General features: G+C 36.7%; 1 protein-coding gene across 1 annotated transcript in view; it reads left to right on the top strand.

Moving 5' to 3' along the window:
- Positions 1-2,957: 2,957 nt before the first annotated feature.
- The window catches only part of COPB1 (COPI coat complex subunit beta 1), a 35,674-nt gene continuing 21,542 nt past the window's right edge, over positions 2,958-17,089 (top strand). Inside the window, exons 1-7 of the mRNA XM_047071322.1 lie at positions 2,958-3,042; positions 3,755-3,904; positions 8,073-8,302; positions 8,927-9,096; positions 11,887-12,001; positions 13,234-13,326; positions 16,136-16,273. Of these exons, the coding sequence (XP_046927278.1) occupies positions 3,814-3,904; positions 8,073-8,302; positions 8,927-9,096; positions 11,887-12,001; positions 13,234-13,326; positions 16,136-16,273 (837 nt within the window). The 5' untranslated portion in view covers positions 2,958-3,042; positions 3,755-3,813. The remainder of the gene's footprint in view (positions 3,043-3,754; positions 3,905-8,072; positions 8,303-8,926; positions 9,097-11,886; positions 12,002-13,233; positions 13,327-16,135; positions 16,274-17,089) is intronic.

Here is a 17,089-nt window from a genome sequence, read left to right as displayed (position 1 = left end):
TGAAGAGGGAGTTCTCCCACAGGCCTTCAGACTCAATAGCTAGTATAGTCTGGAGGAGGGAACATAAGTGGGAAATTTCATAATCTGATCTTTAAAGCCTCAGGCGGGTCTCTTCTGTGCCTATCATTGTGCCAGCCTCTGTCTTGTTGAGTGATTCTGTTGTTTAAAGATAACATGTATAATGTATATCGTTTTGTACCTGTTCCTAAATGTAAACCAATTACTTGACTGGTGCTCAGGTGGGAAAAAAATGTGATCTGGATAGTACTTAAGAGGCGATTTTAAAGATTTTTTTTTTAAAGATTTTTTTGAGAGAAAGAGAGAGAGAGACAGAGTGCAAGCGGGGAGGGGCAGAGAGAGAGGGAGACACAGAATCTGAAGCAAGCTCCAGGCTCCAGGCTCTGAGCTATGAAAACAAAGGCTGACTCTAGGCTGGAACTCACAAATCGCAAGATCATGACCTGAGCCGAAGTCGGATGCTCAACCGACTGAGCCACCCAGGCGTCCCCAGAGGCGATTTTAGTAATCTTTTTAATATGTGATGTTAGTCTTATACGTTGACCTTAGAATTTAAAATCGTTTCCACCCCAGTAAGATTCAGTCAACTCCACTGTTTGTACAGAGTTCGTTGTAATGCCTTTTCATTGTCACTTTGTCTAGTGTGTTATATTCATTCTGTTTAGTCTGTGTTAATGATAAACAATAAAATTCCTAGTTGTATCCTCTCACAAAACCTATCACTGATACACAAACAATCAATTTACCTGGAATTTATTAGACATCTATATGTACAGCTTTGAAGAACTCATGGTTAAAAAATAAGAGGCAGTAAAGTGGGTCACAGGATTCAGGTTGTGGGACCAGCTTTCTCAATGTTTGATGATTTTGTGATTTGAGAGCAAGTCCCTTTTCTTTAGGCCTTGATTTCCTAGATGCCTGTTTTTATGATCCTTGGTATATGACTCTCAAAAGGTCTTTGCTCTCAAAAAATTTAAATTTCACATGCATTCAAAATGATATAATTACATAGTAGAATAGAAAATAGAAGTCCCAAAACAAGGTGCATGTTATAAACCAGGAAGAAATAGGCTTTTCAAGGTCATGATATCTGTTGAACAAACTCTGTACTTAATATACATCAATACATATACACCACCAATGACATTTTAAGTGCAGACCTAAAATGAGATTTTGTAAAACATTGTATTTTCTTGCCCTCTTCACATTTAATAGTTTCCTTAATGACTCTGTCACGGTAAGTCTCAAATTTTCTTCTGTAACACAATGATCCTCCAGGGCAACTGAAGTGGGTGTGGTTGGTCCTACACCATAGTGGCTCTAAACTGAGCTTTCATATTGCTGTCTAGTTTTTACGCTTTTGGGGGCCTTATTTCATGCCAACAGATTGTCACTTTTTGATATGTGGGCTTGGAAACCAGATACTGTACTTGCAAAATTTCATGTTAAACACATGGAAGTGAAAGAACCTGTTGTATATATATCTTGGGTTGATCTCAAGGGAATTATGTTGCATGAAAAAACAATCTCAGTGGTTACATTGTATAGTTCATATATATTACATCCTTGAAATGAAAAAATTACAGAGATATGGGAAATTACAGACTTGCCAAAGATTAAGGAAGGAAGTGGCTGTGACTGTAAAAGGATAGCAGGAGGGATCTTTAAAAGTGTTCTGTATCATTTGTGGTGGTAGTCACATGAATCTAAATATGGTAAAATTGCATAGAACTAAATACACAAGTGAATGCATGTAAAACTGGTGAATCAGAATGAGGTAAAGACTGAATTATATCAATGTCAATCTCTTGGATTTGGTATTGTACTATAATGATGCAGAATGTTACTACTGGAAGAAACTAGTGGGATAGTATATGGGATCTCTAGATCACAATTATTTCGATGAAAAAAAATTTTTTTAATCAATGCACGGGTTTTGAAGAGCTTTCTTAGAAAGTGCTATAAATGGGTGACTTTCGTGATATATTCTGGGTGCTTGAAGAATTTACATTTTGCTTGATGGTTCTAAAAATCTCAAATAGCTAGATTCTGGATACATGAGGCAGTATTTGTATTGTCTTCCTAACTGAAGTGAACCTATTAAGGGCAAGTTCTGTCAGATGTCTTTGTATTCACAGTATTTTGCTCAAGGGTTCAAAAAAATGTTTAATGATAATTGGGCAGAAAACCTTTGCTGGGAAGATGCTGTGTGGGGGCACATGGAACCTCAAATGGGCAAAACTGAAGGTGCCATGGCTGATTATAGCTGTAACAATTAGGTTTGTGGAGACAGGTAAAAATCCTTTAAAATCGTTAATCTCCCTTTGTACGTTAAAAAAAAAAAAAAAGTTAATTTCTTGGGTGCTCAAAAAGGATCGTGAAAGGGACCATTACGAGGTAAAGAGTGGCCTTGATGTTCCAGTAAACCCAGCCTAACTGCAGAGGCAGAGATTCAGACTACTGGAGAGGAGACGTTAAGAACTGAAATGGATCTTCATAGAATCTAGTGTTACCTATTAGAAGAAATGAGGCGACTTTCCCAAAGAGTAATTAGTTACTTTCTCTGTTTTGTTAGTGGGTGAACTAGAAAATGGCTTCCAGCTCCCAGTCTGGTGCTCTTTCCCCCTGGACCACACAACCCTATTTTCCTCTTTCCGGGCACCTCCTCCCTTGCCTGTTGCAGTTCCTGAAAGAAACAATTTCTAAGTACCGCTTAAATAACCACAGCGCTTAATTCGGCGCTTGGCTTGCGGGGAAAGCTTAATAATGCTTCTCCAGTCCCCAACGTAGTCTAAAACAACCGTGGACTAGAGGAAGAAACTTGCAGCGTACTTGCAGAGCGCAAGCGCAGGACAGAGAAGGCATGTCCTCTCTGAGTTGCCGTAGGCGCTAGGTGGCTTGTCCTCGTAACCCCCACCTCCTTCCACGTCAGCCGAAGACTGTGCGGAGCGGCGGCTGCTGCTGCGGGTTGGAGCCGGAGTCGACGGTCCCACCGTTGCCCTAGCTGCCGCCCCTGGGAGCCAGGTAGCGGGCTACAAGCCCCCAATCTCGGAGGCGTGTTGGGCCGGGCTGAGTCGGAGGAACTGGCTCTCCGGCGGGAAGATGAGGAAGGGGAGCGACTAGGCCGCTCGCGTCCGGGCCTGGCCAAGTGGAACGGGGGGCTGGGGAGCTCTGGGCCAGACGCCCCTTCCCGTCTTTGCGTACTGACCAGGGGTCTGATCTCTTCCCGGGCTCCGGGACTCACCATTCCAGGGCGGGGGGCTGCCTTGCAGGAGGAAGAGGAGGGGTGGGGTGCAGCGCACCCATTGACCCTCGGACACGCAGTCGCGTCCACCCATGAACGCGAAATGTTTCTGGTTTTTAGCTGAGTACTCGTGCGCAGGTCTCTTGAGCAGTTCAGGTTGTGTGTTATGTTCAAAAATCATTGTTCTGTTAAATGGTGGGGTGGGGCTGGAGGACTGTCACTGTATTGTGGGCCTTAGTGTTGCAGTACAGCATTCTCAAGCCCTGGGCGGGTTTGTGGGGTGGGAGATAATATACCTTAGACCGAGGCAGACCGTGTTTTTTATTGTTAGGCATTATTTTTATGGGACCACATATAAACTGATCCCACTTTTCTAATACTTTAAACTCACTAGCCAAACGGAATGAACTTTAGACAGTAAAGATCACAATAGTTACTGGTTGTGTTTTTGGTTTTTTACTTGTAACGATAGCCTTGTATTTCTTTTTCTAGATTTTCTGGCATCTATCATCCTTACGTCTTGTATCGAGATTTGATTATATCCCGAAACCATGACGGCTGCTGAGAACGTGTGCTATACGTTAATTAACGTGCCCATGGATTCAGAACCACCATCTGAAATTAGCTTAAAAAATGATCTAGGTAAACTCTGATAATATTTTGAAAATGAAATGGAGAAAAAAATGAAAACAAAAAGCTCCTTTTCAAGTTTCTTTGTAATTAGAAATACTTAATTTTGTCTAAACACTGTTTTCTAGGATCTCTTTAATAGACGTTTGGTCTTACTGAAAATGGAAACTTGTTACATTTAGGCTTGCAATATTGGTTTTTGGAAATAACATCTCAATTTGTCTTAGTAAAGCAAAAGAAATATAATAGTTTAGTTGTTAGATATAATGGCTTGTGTAGCTTAATATATTATGCTGAAGTATAGCTGACAGTTTTCTATAGATAACAGGTTGAGAATGTGTATTTGAATGTCTTAGTTTCTTTGTGCACTGAACTTCATATTCCTTAGCTTGTAAAACCAAAAGAACTTTGTTCTTTTGGGTTCGCCACCTATTGAACAAATGAAGTCAACCCTTTTTCAAGCTTTTGAGGTTTAAAAAAGTTTAAGCTTTTTTAAAGCATTTTATACAAAAAGAAAACAAGTGGATTTTAAAAGTGTATGTTCTGTCTCCTTTTTGTGAGTGATTCTGTCAGAAACATTTTTTTAAAGCAATGCATTCCAAAGTAATAATTCTTGTTTCATTGAACTACTGAAAATAAGTTTAACCTACACTGGTGACTCTAATCTAAGAATAGAGTGAGAATTATGCTTCAAATCTTGGAAATATCTTTTAGAAGATAATTTGCAGTTTGAAAGGAGACAATATGTTACTTGCCTCATTCCACCTCTTAATCAGAAGCATTGAATACCTCCTGATTTTAGGCTACTTAACATTAGGTTTCTATTGAGATCTATTTTTAGAGAAGGAAAAAGAAACCCTCCTTTATGGCATTTAAACCCATACCCCTATATACAAAAGGTACATATAGTTCCTTTTTTTTCATGGTTATGTAAGATAGTATAATGAAATGCAAATTAATAAGTTTTCATTACTTTTTTACATTTTTCTTTAAAAAAATTTTTTTTAATGTTTATTTTAGAGAGAGGACAGAGCGTGAGTGGGGGAGGGGCAGATAGAAAGGGAGACCCAATCCCAAGCAGGCTCCAGGCTCTGAGCTGTCAGCACAGAGCCCCACTCAGGGCTCAAACTCATAAACTGTGAGATCATGACCAAGCCGAAGTTGGACACCCAACTGATTGAGCCACCCAGGTGTCCCATTTTACATTTTTCTTAAGGTTTATTTATTTTTAAGAGAGAGCGCGTGAGCGCTAACGGGAAGGGGCAGAGAGAGAGACAGAATCCAAAGCAGGCCCCAGGCTCTGAGCTGTCAGTACAGAGCCTGATGCGGGGCTGGAACTCACAGACGGAGAGATCATGACCTGAGCCGAAGTCAGACACTGAATCGACTGAGCCACCTAAGCACCCCACTATTTTTTTTCTTAAAATTTAAAAGTTTTCGCTTTTAGACCCTAAAATACTGAGGTTATAGATGGGAAGATAAAGAACAGAATCTGTCCTTAATTGTAACAATATCTTTTTTGTAATTGCAGCTGCCTTAATTACCTTCCCCTTACCAAGAAAGAAAGAAGTAGTCTTAAATCTCAAATTTTATGTGTATGTGCATATATATATTTAATGTTTATTTATTTATTTTGAGAGAGACAGGGAAGCGGAGAATCCCAAGCAGGCTCCTCAGCGCGGAGCCCAACGTGGGGCTCAAACCCATAAACTGTGAAATCATGACCTGAGCAGAAACCAAGAGTTGGTCACTTAACCAACTGAGCCACCTAGCCGCCCCTGCTGTATATATTTTTTACTGTATCTCAAAAGAGTTGATATGAGAAAAAGTTTAGAAATAGTTTCCAGTTAGAGTAACAAATACTTTTTTGTTTGGTGATATATTGAGTTATTTTATGTATACTTTTATTAGTCAATCGATATGAGTTCTGATGACTTTACATTACCCGGAGTAGGAAGTACTTGGTTTATTTTGGTTTATTTGTTAGTAGTGTCATAAAGGACAAGAAGTTCTGAAAATTTTGAAGATATAGGAAAAAAAGTATCCTTTACCTCACTTTGAATTGTTGGAATAAGTGGAAATTGGAGTTAAGAGGGCTGGCAATATAAATGATTGTATATTTTTTACAGGTTTTCTATTTAGTTACCAGTTAAAAGTTTCTGCTAAACTTTTAGAATTTGCTAATTTAGGAAAAGTAGTAAAAAAAAAAAAACTGGAACAAAAGACATCAGCATTATAATGATACAGTTTTATGCCTTTTGGACTTTGTGTCCTTTATGTTATCAAACAGATTAGGGAAAAAAACTTTTCTTTTTTTTTTATATTCAGGAAGCTTCCAGACAGAGATAAGACCTGTTTAGGCTCACAAATCCAACTTTAGCTACTTAAAATTTGCCCAGTCTGTCATCTTATCATAGTTTTTGCTATCAGCTTCTGTCACCTCTCCTGATGCTTTGTTTTTGTCATCCTCACAGACTTAAAAACTGAAGGTTTGCACAGATTGATTCTTCATCATTTTTTGGTTTCTTGAGTTGATGTGGCACATACCAAGTTTTTCATATGTAGCAGGATAATACTCTGAAGCAGGGAGAGATGCATGAGAAATTGGTCTGTTTTAAAAATTTTTTTTTTTTAACGTTTATTTATTTTTGAGACAGAGAGAGACAGAGCATGAACGGGGGAGGGTCAGAGAGAGGGAGACACAGAATCTGAAACAGGCTCCAGGCTCTAAGCTGTCAGCACAGAGCCCGACGCGGGGCTCGAACTCACAGACTGTGAGATCATGACCTGAGCCGAAGCCGGCCGCTCAACCGACTGAGCCACCCAGGCGCCCTCTTTTTTTTTTTTTTTTTTTAAATTTTTTTTAACGTTTATTTATTTTAAAAAAAATTTTTTTTAACATTTATTTATTTGGAATTGGTCTGTTTTAAACAAAAATGTTTTTTTTTTTGTTTTGTTTGTTTTTAGCAAAAATGTTGACACTTGTGGGATGGATAAATTTGGCAAGAACCTTTACTGTGATTTAGTCCAAATATTTGAAGATATTCTCTAGTTTGCAACATGTAAAAATATCATACCAAGCTAGTAATAGATAAATAGCCTTAGGGGGCTAGAGAGAAATTTTGATTTACCTGCTATGATTCTTCCAAAGCTTAAATTTTTTCTGTAACTCTACCAGCTGGTCATTCACAGTTTCTTGTCTCTTTGGCAACCACAAGAAACTCTTTATTTGAGAGCCACTGAGCTCTAACTGCTGGAACTATATTTCTAGTTTTATTCTGTTCCTCATGATAACTCCCTGAAATTATTAAAAACTTCTGTCATCCCTCTTTGTTGTTCCATCTCCTAGGTAATTTATTTCTGTGATCTAAACAGTTGTATTGGTGTACTTGCCTCTTACATTCCTGCCTTCAAATTTGAGATACAAGAGATTTTTACCCTGAATTCTTCAATTTGCAGTGATAATGATATGAAATTATAGGTTGTTTTGCATAAAATAGTTTATAGTATAAATTGTTTTACGCTAAGTAAGGACAATAAACTTATTTCTTAAACGTGTCATCCTTAATTCTAAATAGTGGCTTTTCCTCTAGTACATTGTAATTTTCTTCCAATTTCTAAGGTGATTTCTTAAGATCCTAAAGTTTTATAGTCTGTAGAAATATGATGGGATTTTGGAATTAATCTAGTGTATTAGTTCCCAGCCTTTTGAGTTTGAAGATCTAATGTTGAAAAAAATGCCACTGATCTTCCTCCTCCTTCCCCTCATGATAGTGGTTGTAACTTTGATTGAGGAAATACACACTAACTTAAAGCCACTTTGAATTCAGAAGCACTTATCTTAACATCTATTTACACTTTGAAAAATAGCTACATATGTGTTTGAGAAATGCATTGTTTGGTATACCTGTAGATTCATGGCTTCTGCAGTAATTCCATGGGTTAGGGACCAGAGATCTAATCCAGTGCCTTCATGTTATATGTGAAGTATGAGGTTTGGAAATAAATGACTTGTGTAAAGTCATTCAGCTTATTTGTGGCAGAGATAGGTGGGGAGCCCTTGCCACTCTATTACCTTTATTGCCATTACTGCTAATAAAGTGAGAAAACGTTTTCTGAATTGTAAAATTATCTGAGGAATTTTCCTTTGAAATGTGTGTTTTTTTTTCTCTTTAATCAGAAAAAGGAGATGTGAAGTCAAAGACTGAAGCTTTGAAGAAAGTGATCATTATGATTCTGAATGGTGAAAAACTTCCTGGGCTTCTGATGACCATCATTCGTTTCGTACTACCTCTTCAGGATCATACCATCAAAAAATTACTTCTAGTATTTTGGGAAATTGTTCCTAAAACAACTCCAGATGGAAGACTTTTACATGAAATGATCCTTGTTTGTGATGCATACAGAAAGGTAAACCATGGTTATTTCTGATTATTGCTTTGATTTTTGATTGTAAAATTGGTGGAATGGGCTTAGTTTTAATTTTTAAAATTGGATCTTGGGTAAGATAGAAGTTATTGATATTTGGAACTGAAGTTGTAAGTTACTGTAAAAAGTTTTATTGTTAATTTCTTTGGACATTTTCCATACATTTTTATGTGTTCTTAATAAAAAATAGTGACACATAGAATATGAGACATTGCTATGATAAGTAAAAATTGATTTGACAGGGGCACCTGGGTGGCTCAGTGAGTTAAGTGTCTGACTCTTGATTTCGGCTGAGGTCATGCTCTCACAGTTCATGTCAGCTATCAGAGCAGAGCCTCCTTGGGATCCACTCTCAACATTTCCCTTGCACATGTGTGTGTTCTCTCTCTCTCTCTCTCTCTCTCTCTCTCTTTCTCTAAAAAATAAATAAATAAACTTTAAAAGAGAAAAATTGATTAGACAGGAATCTAAAGGAAATTGTCTGGTAATCTAGATCTTTTTCCTCAAACCTACTTTCTTATTTTTTACATAGGAAAATTTTGCACTTAAAAATTGTGTGTTTTGTAAAATGCTGGAACTCAATATTTCATATTTAAATTTTATCAGGATCTTCAGCATCCTAATGAATTTATTCGAGGATCTACTCTTCGTTTTCTTTGCAAATTGAAAGAAGCGGAATTGCTAGAACCTTTAATGCCAGCTATCCGTGCTTGTTTGGAGCATCGACACAGCTATGTTAGAAGAAATGCTGTTTTGGCCATCTATACTATCTATAGGTAAGTAAAGGCACACCTGCGGCTTAGTTTTGTGAGGATTGTTTAGTCTTTTAGCCTGGAGGTTCCAAAGCAGTTACTTGCAAGTCATATGTCTTTTACAGGTAATGTTTGGTTTGGCTTGAACAGTATTTTTTTCTTAATATCATTATATTGTCATCATTGAAAAGATCTGACAACACTGGGTCCTAGTTTCTGTCTGACAACAATATGCTGATATTGGATGACACTAGCTCCCTTTAAATAAGTTGTACACAGACTCTAGTTTACAGTGCCTATCATTCTTAACTGTAGTAACTTCAGTGCGCTTAATTAATTTATTAACTGGTTTTGACCAGTTAACCTGTTAGGTCAAGTTAACCCTGTAGGTTTTGAGTTTTTTGACCCTGTTTTTGAATTCTCTTTATGTGGAATGTGGTTCTTGTCTTTTTACCCTTAGAAGCATAAGGAGGGAATTTTTTAATGAGAAAGGTTGCAGTTCTCAACTGACTCCTGTTCTTGGAAAGCTGAAGATTTTGGACTTTAACAATGATTCAGAGAACCAGTTAGATAAGGCTAGAATGCTTGGTTTTTACAATCGCTGGTGTCAATCCATTTAGAAGTAGGATGTGATTTTTGTAAATGTCTTTTGTACTTTAAGAGTTGATTGTTAGGTAATTTCACAGTTCTTTTATTATTACATGAGATTTTGTTATCTGTTAGGGAAGTGGTATTCTGGTTAATAATGTAGAGTTCTTTGTAAGTTACTGTACAGACTACACAAATATCAGAATTTAAACTAGACTGCACACACAGAAATTAGTACATTTATAAGACAGTTGGAAATTTGAACGCTGTATATGATGATATTAAGGAATTTTCGGTTTAAGGTATGATAGTGGTATATTGATTACTTTTTTTAAAAGAATCCTTAATTATAATATGCTGATATATTTACAGAAAAATGATAAGTGGTCTGAGATTTGCTTCAAAATAATATGGGAGGAGAAGTGGGCAGAGGTGTAAGTGAAACAGAAATGACTATAAATTAACAATTGTTAGGTGATTTTTTTTTTTATTTTTTAAAATTTATATCCAAATTAGTTAGCATATAGTGCAACAATGATTTCAGGAGTAGATTCCTTAGTGCCCCTTCCCATTAGCCCATCCCCTCTCTCACAACCCCTCCAGTAACCCTCAATTTGTTCTCCATATTTATGAGTCTCTTCTGTTTTGTCCCCCTCCCTGTCTTTATATTATTTTTGTTTCCCTTCCCTTATGTTCATCTGTTTCGTCTTTTAAAGTCCTCATATGAGTGAAGTCATATAATTTTTGTCTTTCTCTAATTTCACTTGGCATAATACCCTCTAGTTCCATCCACATAGTTGCAAATGGCAAAATTTCATTCTTTTTGATTGCCAAGTAATACTCCATTGTATATATATACCACATCTTCTTTATCCATTCAAACATCGATGGATATTTGGGCTCTTTCCATACTTTAGTTATTGTTGATAGTGCTGCTATAAACATGGGGGTGCATGTGTCCCTTTGAAACAGCACACCTGTATCCCGTGGATAAATGCCTAGTAGTGCAATTGCTGGGTCGTACAGTAGTTCTATTTTTAGTTTTTTGAGGAATCTTCATACTGTTTTCCAGAGTGGCTGCACCAGCTTGCATTCCCATAGGTGATGGTTTTTAAGCTAGTATTCATTATTCTATATACTGCAAGTACTTAATTTCCAGAATAGGAAGTTAGTAAGTAAATAAATATAGTGCATAATTAATAAAATTCAAGGTACTATTTTTTTTTCTGATAATTTTTTTAAGTTTATTTATTTCTTTTGAGAGAGAGTGTGAGTGAGCAAGCAGGGGAGGGGCAGAGAGACAGCGAGAGAATCCTATTCAGGCTCCATACTGTCAACACAGAGTCTGACATGGGGCTCAAACTCATGAGATTGTGCCTTGAGCTGAAGTCAGGAGTTGGACACTTAACCAACTGAGCCACCCAGAGACCCCTCTGATAATTCTTAATGAAGAATCTTTTAGTACCTTGAGATGGTCATTATGAGCATTGATGTTACATTTCTAAAGTATATGAAAGACAATTATTAGAGATACTCAGGTGATAGATAGCATGTGGAATAAGTCACCTTTTTCTTTATTGAACTAGAAAACGTATAATTTGATAATTTAATAGATGAAAATGTAAGTTTGTGATTCCTACCCACGATTTTTAAAAAAAATTTTTTTTTAATGTTTATTTTTGAGACAGAGACAGAACATGAACGGGGAGGGGCAGAAAGAGAGGGAGACACAGAATCAGAAGCAGGCTCCAGGCTCTGAGCCATCAGCCCAGAGCCCAACGCGGGGCTTGAACTCACGGACCGCGAGATCATGAACTGAGTTGAAGTTGGACACTTAACCAACTGAGCCACCCAGGTGCCCCTCTTACCCACAATTTTAATTGATTTAAAGTTCTAAAGGCAGGGTACTGGGGTGGCGTGGTTAAGTGTCTGACTCTTGATTTTGGCTCAGGTCATGATCTCATTTAATGAGATCAAGTTCCATGCTGACAGCGTGGAGCCTACTTGGGATTCTCTCCCCCACTCTGTCTACTCCTTCCCTGTTCATGCTTTCTCTCTCTCTCTATCAAAATAAATAAAAATAAACTTAAAAAAAAAAAACCTTTAAAAAAAGTTTCAAAAGGTAAAACAATTGATAGTGTTATAAAGCTTGATAAGGATTAATTTTGAGTTACTAAAATAACAGTAGTTTTTATTAAATATGAATATTACCTGTTTTATTTCAAGGAATTTTGAACACCTTATACCTGATGCTCCTGAACTGATACATGATTTTCTGGTGAATGAGAAGGATGCAAGTTGTAAAAGGAATGCATTTATGATGCTAATTCATGCAGATCAGGTGAAGTACTTTTTAAAAAATACTTTTGTGTCTGTAATTCAATGAGAATTAAAAGTACTACATAGTCCTAATCAAATTTTTTAGTAATTTTGTTTATAGTAGAAGTGTTTGTATATTTTGGGGGTTTTTTTTAGATTTTTGAACTTGATTTGTGTAAAATAGTTTTTCTTAACCCCTCTCCCAACTATTGCTTATACATATACTTTTTTTTAAGTAAACATTTGAGAGATATTTAATAATAGCCACTTGACAGTTTTTCTAGATTGAAATTATTATGGTCCTATTTTGTGGCACTCTATTTTGGGGCTTTGAACCTGTTTTTCCTTCTGTTGATGTAGCTCTAAAATGGCTTAACAGAGAAAAGTAGTAGCTTTGTATAGGGTTCGCCCTGAGCCTGAAAGAAGCGTGGCCTTCAGCATAGATGTGTATCCTTATTAGGCTCTTCAAATTTCATAAGTTGGTGTCAACTCTACATCCAGCTCTGCTGGTACTGAAAGTGAATGGGTCTGCTGGTGGCTTGGCAATGACTCTCCATACTTTGGTGGCATCTAATCTTGGAATTTTTGCTATCCAGTATTACCAAAATGTGGAAAATGATATGCTTGAAGACTGAAGGATAGGGACTCTATCCATTTCTCTGAAATCTAGATGCTGTCATTTCATCTTTGTGAACAAGATTATAAGAAAGCTGTTTATTTAGGCCAGAATGTTTTGTCCTCTTGTAGTGTTGGTTTTATTAACCTGTATATTTGGTGTTATGCACTTTACCTACATGGGGGCCGGGGGGGGGACATAATCAGAAAAAGTTCGGTGAAATTTTCTGATACTTTTGCTGTAGAGATACTGTTGAGGTCATAGTTTTCTATATCACACATTCAGTATATGAAAATCAATGAGATTTTTTCTTTTAGGTCTTAGAAATAGGAATAACTATGCACCTAAATAGCTGGTTTGTTTTGATTGTATGGGTACTCTGAGTCATATAACACATAGTGGTTTTTCTTTTCCATTTAGGTGCTAGAAAATCCAGACCCCAGATTTGTGGCCCATTTCTAGAAAATGTATTTTTCTTAACATTTATGTGTTAACCTTTCTTCCACCCTTCTTTTAATTTTTCTTTGCCCTGTTTGCCTCATTTGTTTTATATTCAGTTGTGTATGTTTAAGGTTGCACCAATTAAGTCCTTTTATTGAATGAAGTGGAATTTGATAAATACGTTTTTATTTTGTTAGGATCGAGCTTTGGATTACCTAAGTACTTGCATTGATCAAGTTCAGACATTTGGAGACATTCTTCAGTTGGTTATTGTTGAGCTAATTTACAAGGTAAGACTGATCTATAAGGGGTAAAATAAACTTCAGGAGTTTAAGACAAGGTTAAATCATCTCTTTCTGGAATGCTGCTTATTTGCTGGGATAATGTTTTAGTAGTAGAAATATTTTATAGCATTGCCTGTGAAAGTCTTTTTTTTTTTCTTTTCCCTTTGGTTTATTTTGTTTTCCAAGCACTTCCTGTTTTTCTAAACTTCCGTAAAGAATTCTATTAAAAACGCATGGCTTGACCCAATACAGCTGCAGAGAAATCATTGTGCACTGTTCCGTAACTGAATAGATTGTGAATCAGGCTTTGGAATAAAATTCAGGTCTTTTCTTAAGTACACACCAGACTACTTTGGACATCTAAAAACAAACCAGAAAAGCTTTAAATACTTACTGTGTTCCTTGTTTGTAAAAGAGAATAGAGAGACTTTAAATATGTCAATATGACATTGTAGGCCATTAAAACTAGGTAAGAGATTTGGGTTTTAAAATGAAGTGCTTTATTGGAAACAGTTAAATTTGATATAGCCTTAGAAAGAATTGATTGCATCTTAATATTCTGATAAAAGATGTAATAACATCCAGTTTTGCTATTGATACCATTCATTGGAGGGCAACAAAAATATACATCAGGGATGACTTTGCTAAATAGGATGACACTAACAAAGTACCTAGAGCAGACACTGCTGGTTACAGCTGTCTTTGATTCTGAAAGAAAAAAGCCCCTTTCCATACGGGGTACCAGTCATTTGGAACTGCCATTTAAGTTGAAACCAGAGCTGTAAATATATACAGTAAAACCTTGGTTTGTGAACATAATTCATTCCAGAAACATGCTTGTAATCCAAAGCACTTGTATATCAAAGTGAATTTCCCCATAAAAAATAATGGAAACTCAGATGGTTCATTCCACAACCCAAAAATATTTATATAAAAATGATTATAGTACTGTAACATAATACAAAGTAATAAAATACAAAATATAAAGAAAAATTAACGTGCATTACCTTTGAAAATCTCCATGGCTAGTGTCAGGGAGACAAGAAAGGAGGGTTATTGTGTAGGATGACTTTCACTATCACTAACAGAATCACTGCTACCTATTGGCTCAATCGAATCTTTTTCTTTTCATGCAACTTTAACAAGGAACCTATCCAGTGACACTTGCTTTTGCCTCCTTTTGAGGATTTTGCGGAAATGTGACATTGCATTATCGTTAAACAGATTCATCACTCACACTGCTACAGCCTTATTTGGGTGGTGCTTTTCTATAAAATTTTGCACTGTCTCCCACATTGTACACATCTCCCTAATCTCTTTTGAAGTGAGGTATTCCTCTGCCTTTTTCTCTTCCTCTTCTCAGAGGAGATGCAGATGTAGCCTCCTTATAAAATCTTGCAGGTTCGGCTACTTGTATACCTCATTCGTACTTCTCGATGATTTCCTTCTTAACTTCCACTGTAATCATCTCCTTACCGCTTTTCTTTTCAACCTTTTTCTGCCTGGGGGCCATTGTATATGCTCGCACGGATGTTGACTATAGTACAGTATTAATAAACTCTTGTCATATAGTGTATTTAATGTAACTTCCAATAAGGCAACAAAGGAAAGGGTCTGTATCTGCAGGCAGCCTGACCTAGAATGAAGCAAAGCATTCCTAAGCTTACTCTTGTATGGAAAAGCAGAGGTCTGTCCGTAGGTGCTTTGAAGTGACAAAAAATACACTAGTGCCAGTTGTGGGCACCTTCCAACAGTCTGAAAAATCACTGATTTCTGCCAAACACTGTGGCCTGAGATGCATCCGAGCATGGAAGATGATCACTCACAATCCATCATCGAGAGAGAGAGAGAGAGAGAGAGAGAACCATTGGCTCAATTATGATCATGTGACATTTGGTGTCACGTACTACTCATATTGCAAGACTTTGCTCGTTTATCAAGTTGAAATTTATTAGAAATGTTTGCTCATCTTGCAGAACACTTGCAGAACAAGTTACTTGCAATCCAAGGTTTTACTATAGATCCTTTTAATTCATTTTATGGTTTAGAGATGCCACTTAGGTTCTCAAAAATAGCGGTTCTCTGCTATTCAGAGACTTCTTGGTCTAACAGAGTCCAGGTTATAGTAAAAGGGAATAGCTTCTGAGTCTTGCCTGAATGAGAGATTTGACTGTACATATTTTAGGAAAATCTGACAGAAATACCAACATCAAAAAAAAAATTGCTTTATAGGTAAAGGTATTAAAATATATTTAGGACAACATAGAAAATTAGTTGTCTCCACAGTATGGAATATAGTTCCCAATAAGAAGTAGTAGTACTTAAAAAGGGGGTTATCTTTCTTGCTTTAAGAACAGATATTTTCCTTTTATTAGCTACTGAGATTGATATCCATTATGTTTTCCTTTTTGGCATTACATCTGGAATAAAAATTTAGAATCAAATTTAATATCACTTGTTAATAATTTGTCCTTGATTTTGTTACTCTACATTTTCTTTTTCTATTTCATTTGTGTATAGTACGCATATCTTTTATTATAAACCATTTGAAAACCTTTTGTGAGAGTATTTATGACTGAATGAATAAATGAATGAGTAGCTATAACAATTATCCAAAGTAAAACCTATTTCTTTCTGAAATTACCAGCCACAGTGTCTCATCTCACGTTGGCTGACATCTTCAGATGCCCTTATAAGACTATTCTTAGCTTTCAGATGATAAGAAGTAGCATCCCGTAAGCTGACAACTATAAAAAATCTGTTTGAAAGCAAGTATCCCTGAAGTCCGTTGAAACCTAAATGTTTCCTTCTCCAGGTCTGTCATGCTAATCCATCAGAAAGGGCTCGTTTCATTCGCTGCATCTATAACTTACTACAGTCATCTAGCCCTGCTGTAAAATATGAAGCCGCTGGAACATTAGTGACACTTTCTAGTGCGCCCACTGCAATCAAGGTACTGCTTATTTCTTTTGGTGCCAGTTGGATGATACGAATGCTGTCTTAGCACTATGATTTAGTGGCATTGCAGTTTACTATGTGATTACATGACACAGAGACAACAATTTATAAATGTTGTGAACTTATTAGATTCCTTACATACCCCAATGTTGTTTTCTTCCTTCCTGCTTTCATATATATATGTGGGGAGAAAGAGTGACAGAGAATACTAATATTTCTGGTTTCTGGAGAATGATGAAGATTTTAAGATCACTCTCCATACTTTAATTACATTAAAACCTAGATCTGGGAAATGAATTTTAGATTCTACATGATGGATCCTAAAAAGAGTGCATATTTTCAATAATGGAGTATTAAGTTTTCTCTTTAATTTACTGTATCAAGACTGCACGATGAACCTCTAATATATTCAGAGAACAAATTGTTCTATAAAGCCAGCTTGTATAAATAGGAGACTTGATTGCTTTAGCTGCCAATACTTAGAAGAAAAAATTTTCTGGGACACCTGGGTGGCTCAGTCGATTAAGCGTCTGACTTCGGCTCAGGTCATGATCTCATGGTTCGTGGATTCGAGCCCTGCATCGGGCTCTGTGTTGACAGCTCAGAGCCTGGACCCTGCTTCTGATTCTGTCTCCCTCTCTCTCTCTCTGCCCCTCCCCTGCTTACACTGTCTCTGTCTCTCAAAAATAAATAAATGTAAACAAAAAAATTAAAAAAAAATTTTAACTCTATTTTGAAATAATTTTAGACTTACAGAACAACGAAACAACAAAAGTTGTAAAAGTAGGACAAAGTTCACCCTTCACCAGCT

The sequence above is a fragment of the Lynx rufus genome, unplaced genomic scaffold (assembly GCF_022079265.1).
Source record: "Lynx rufus isolate CCGP_SWC_20201006 ecotype Redwood Valley unplaced genomic scaffold, mLynRuf1.p SCAF_9, whole genome shotgun sequence".
Classification (NCBI taxonomy): domain Eukaryota; kingdom Metazoa; phylum Chordata; class Mammalia; order Carnivora; family Felidae; genus Lynx; species Lynx rufus.
This window is presented reverse-complemented; position numbering and strand designations above follow the sequence as displayed.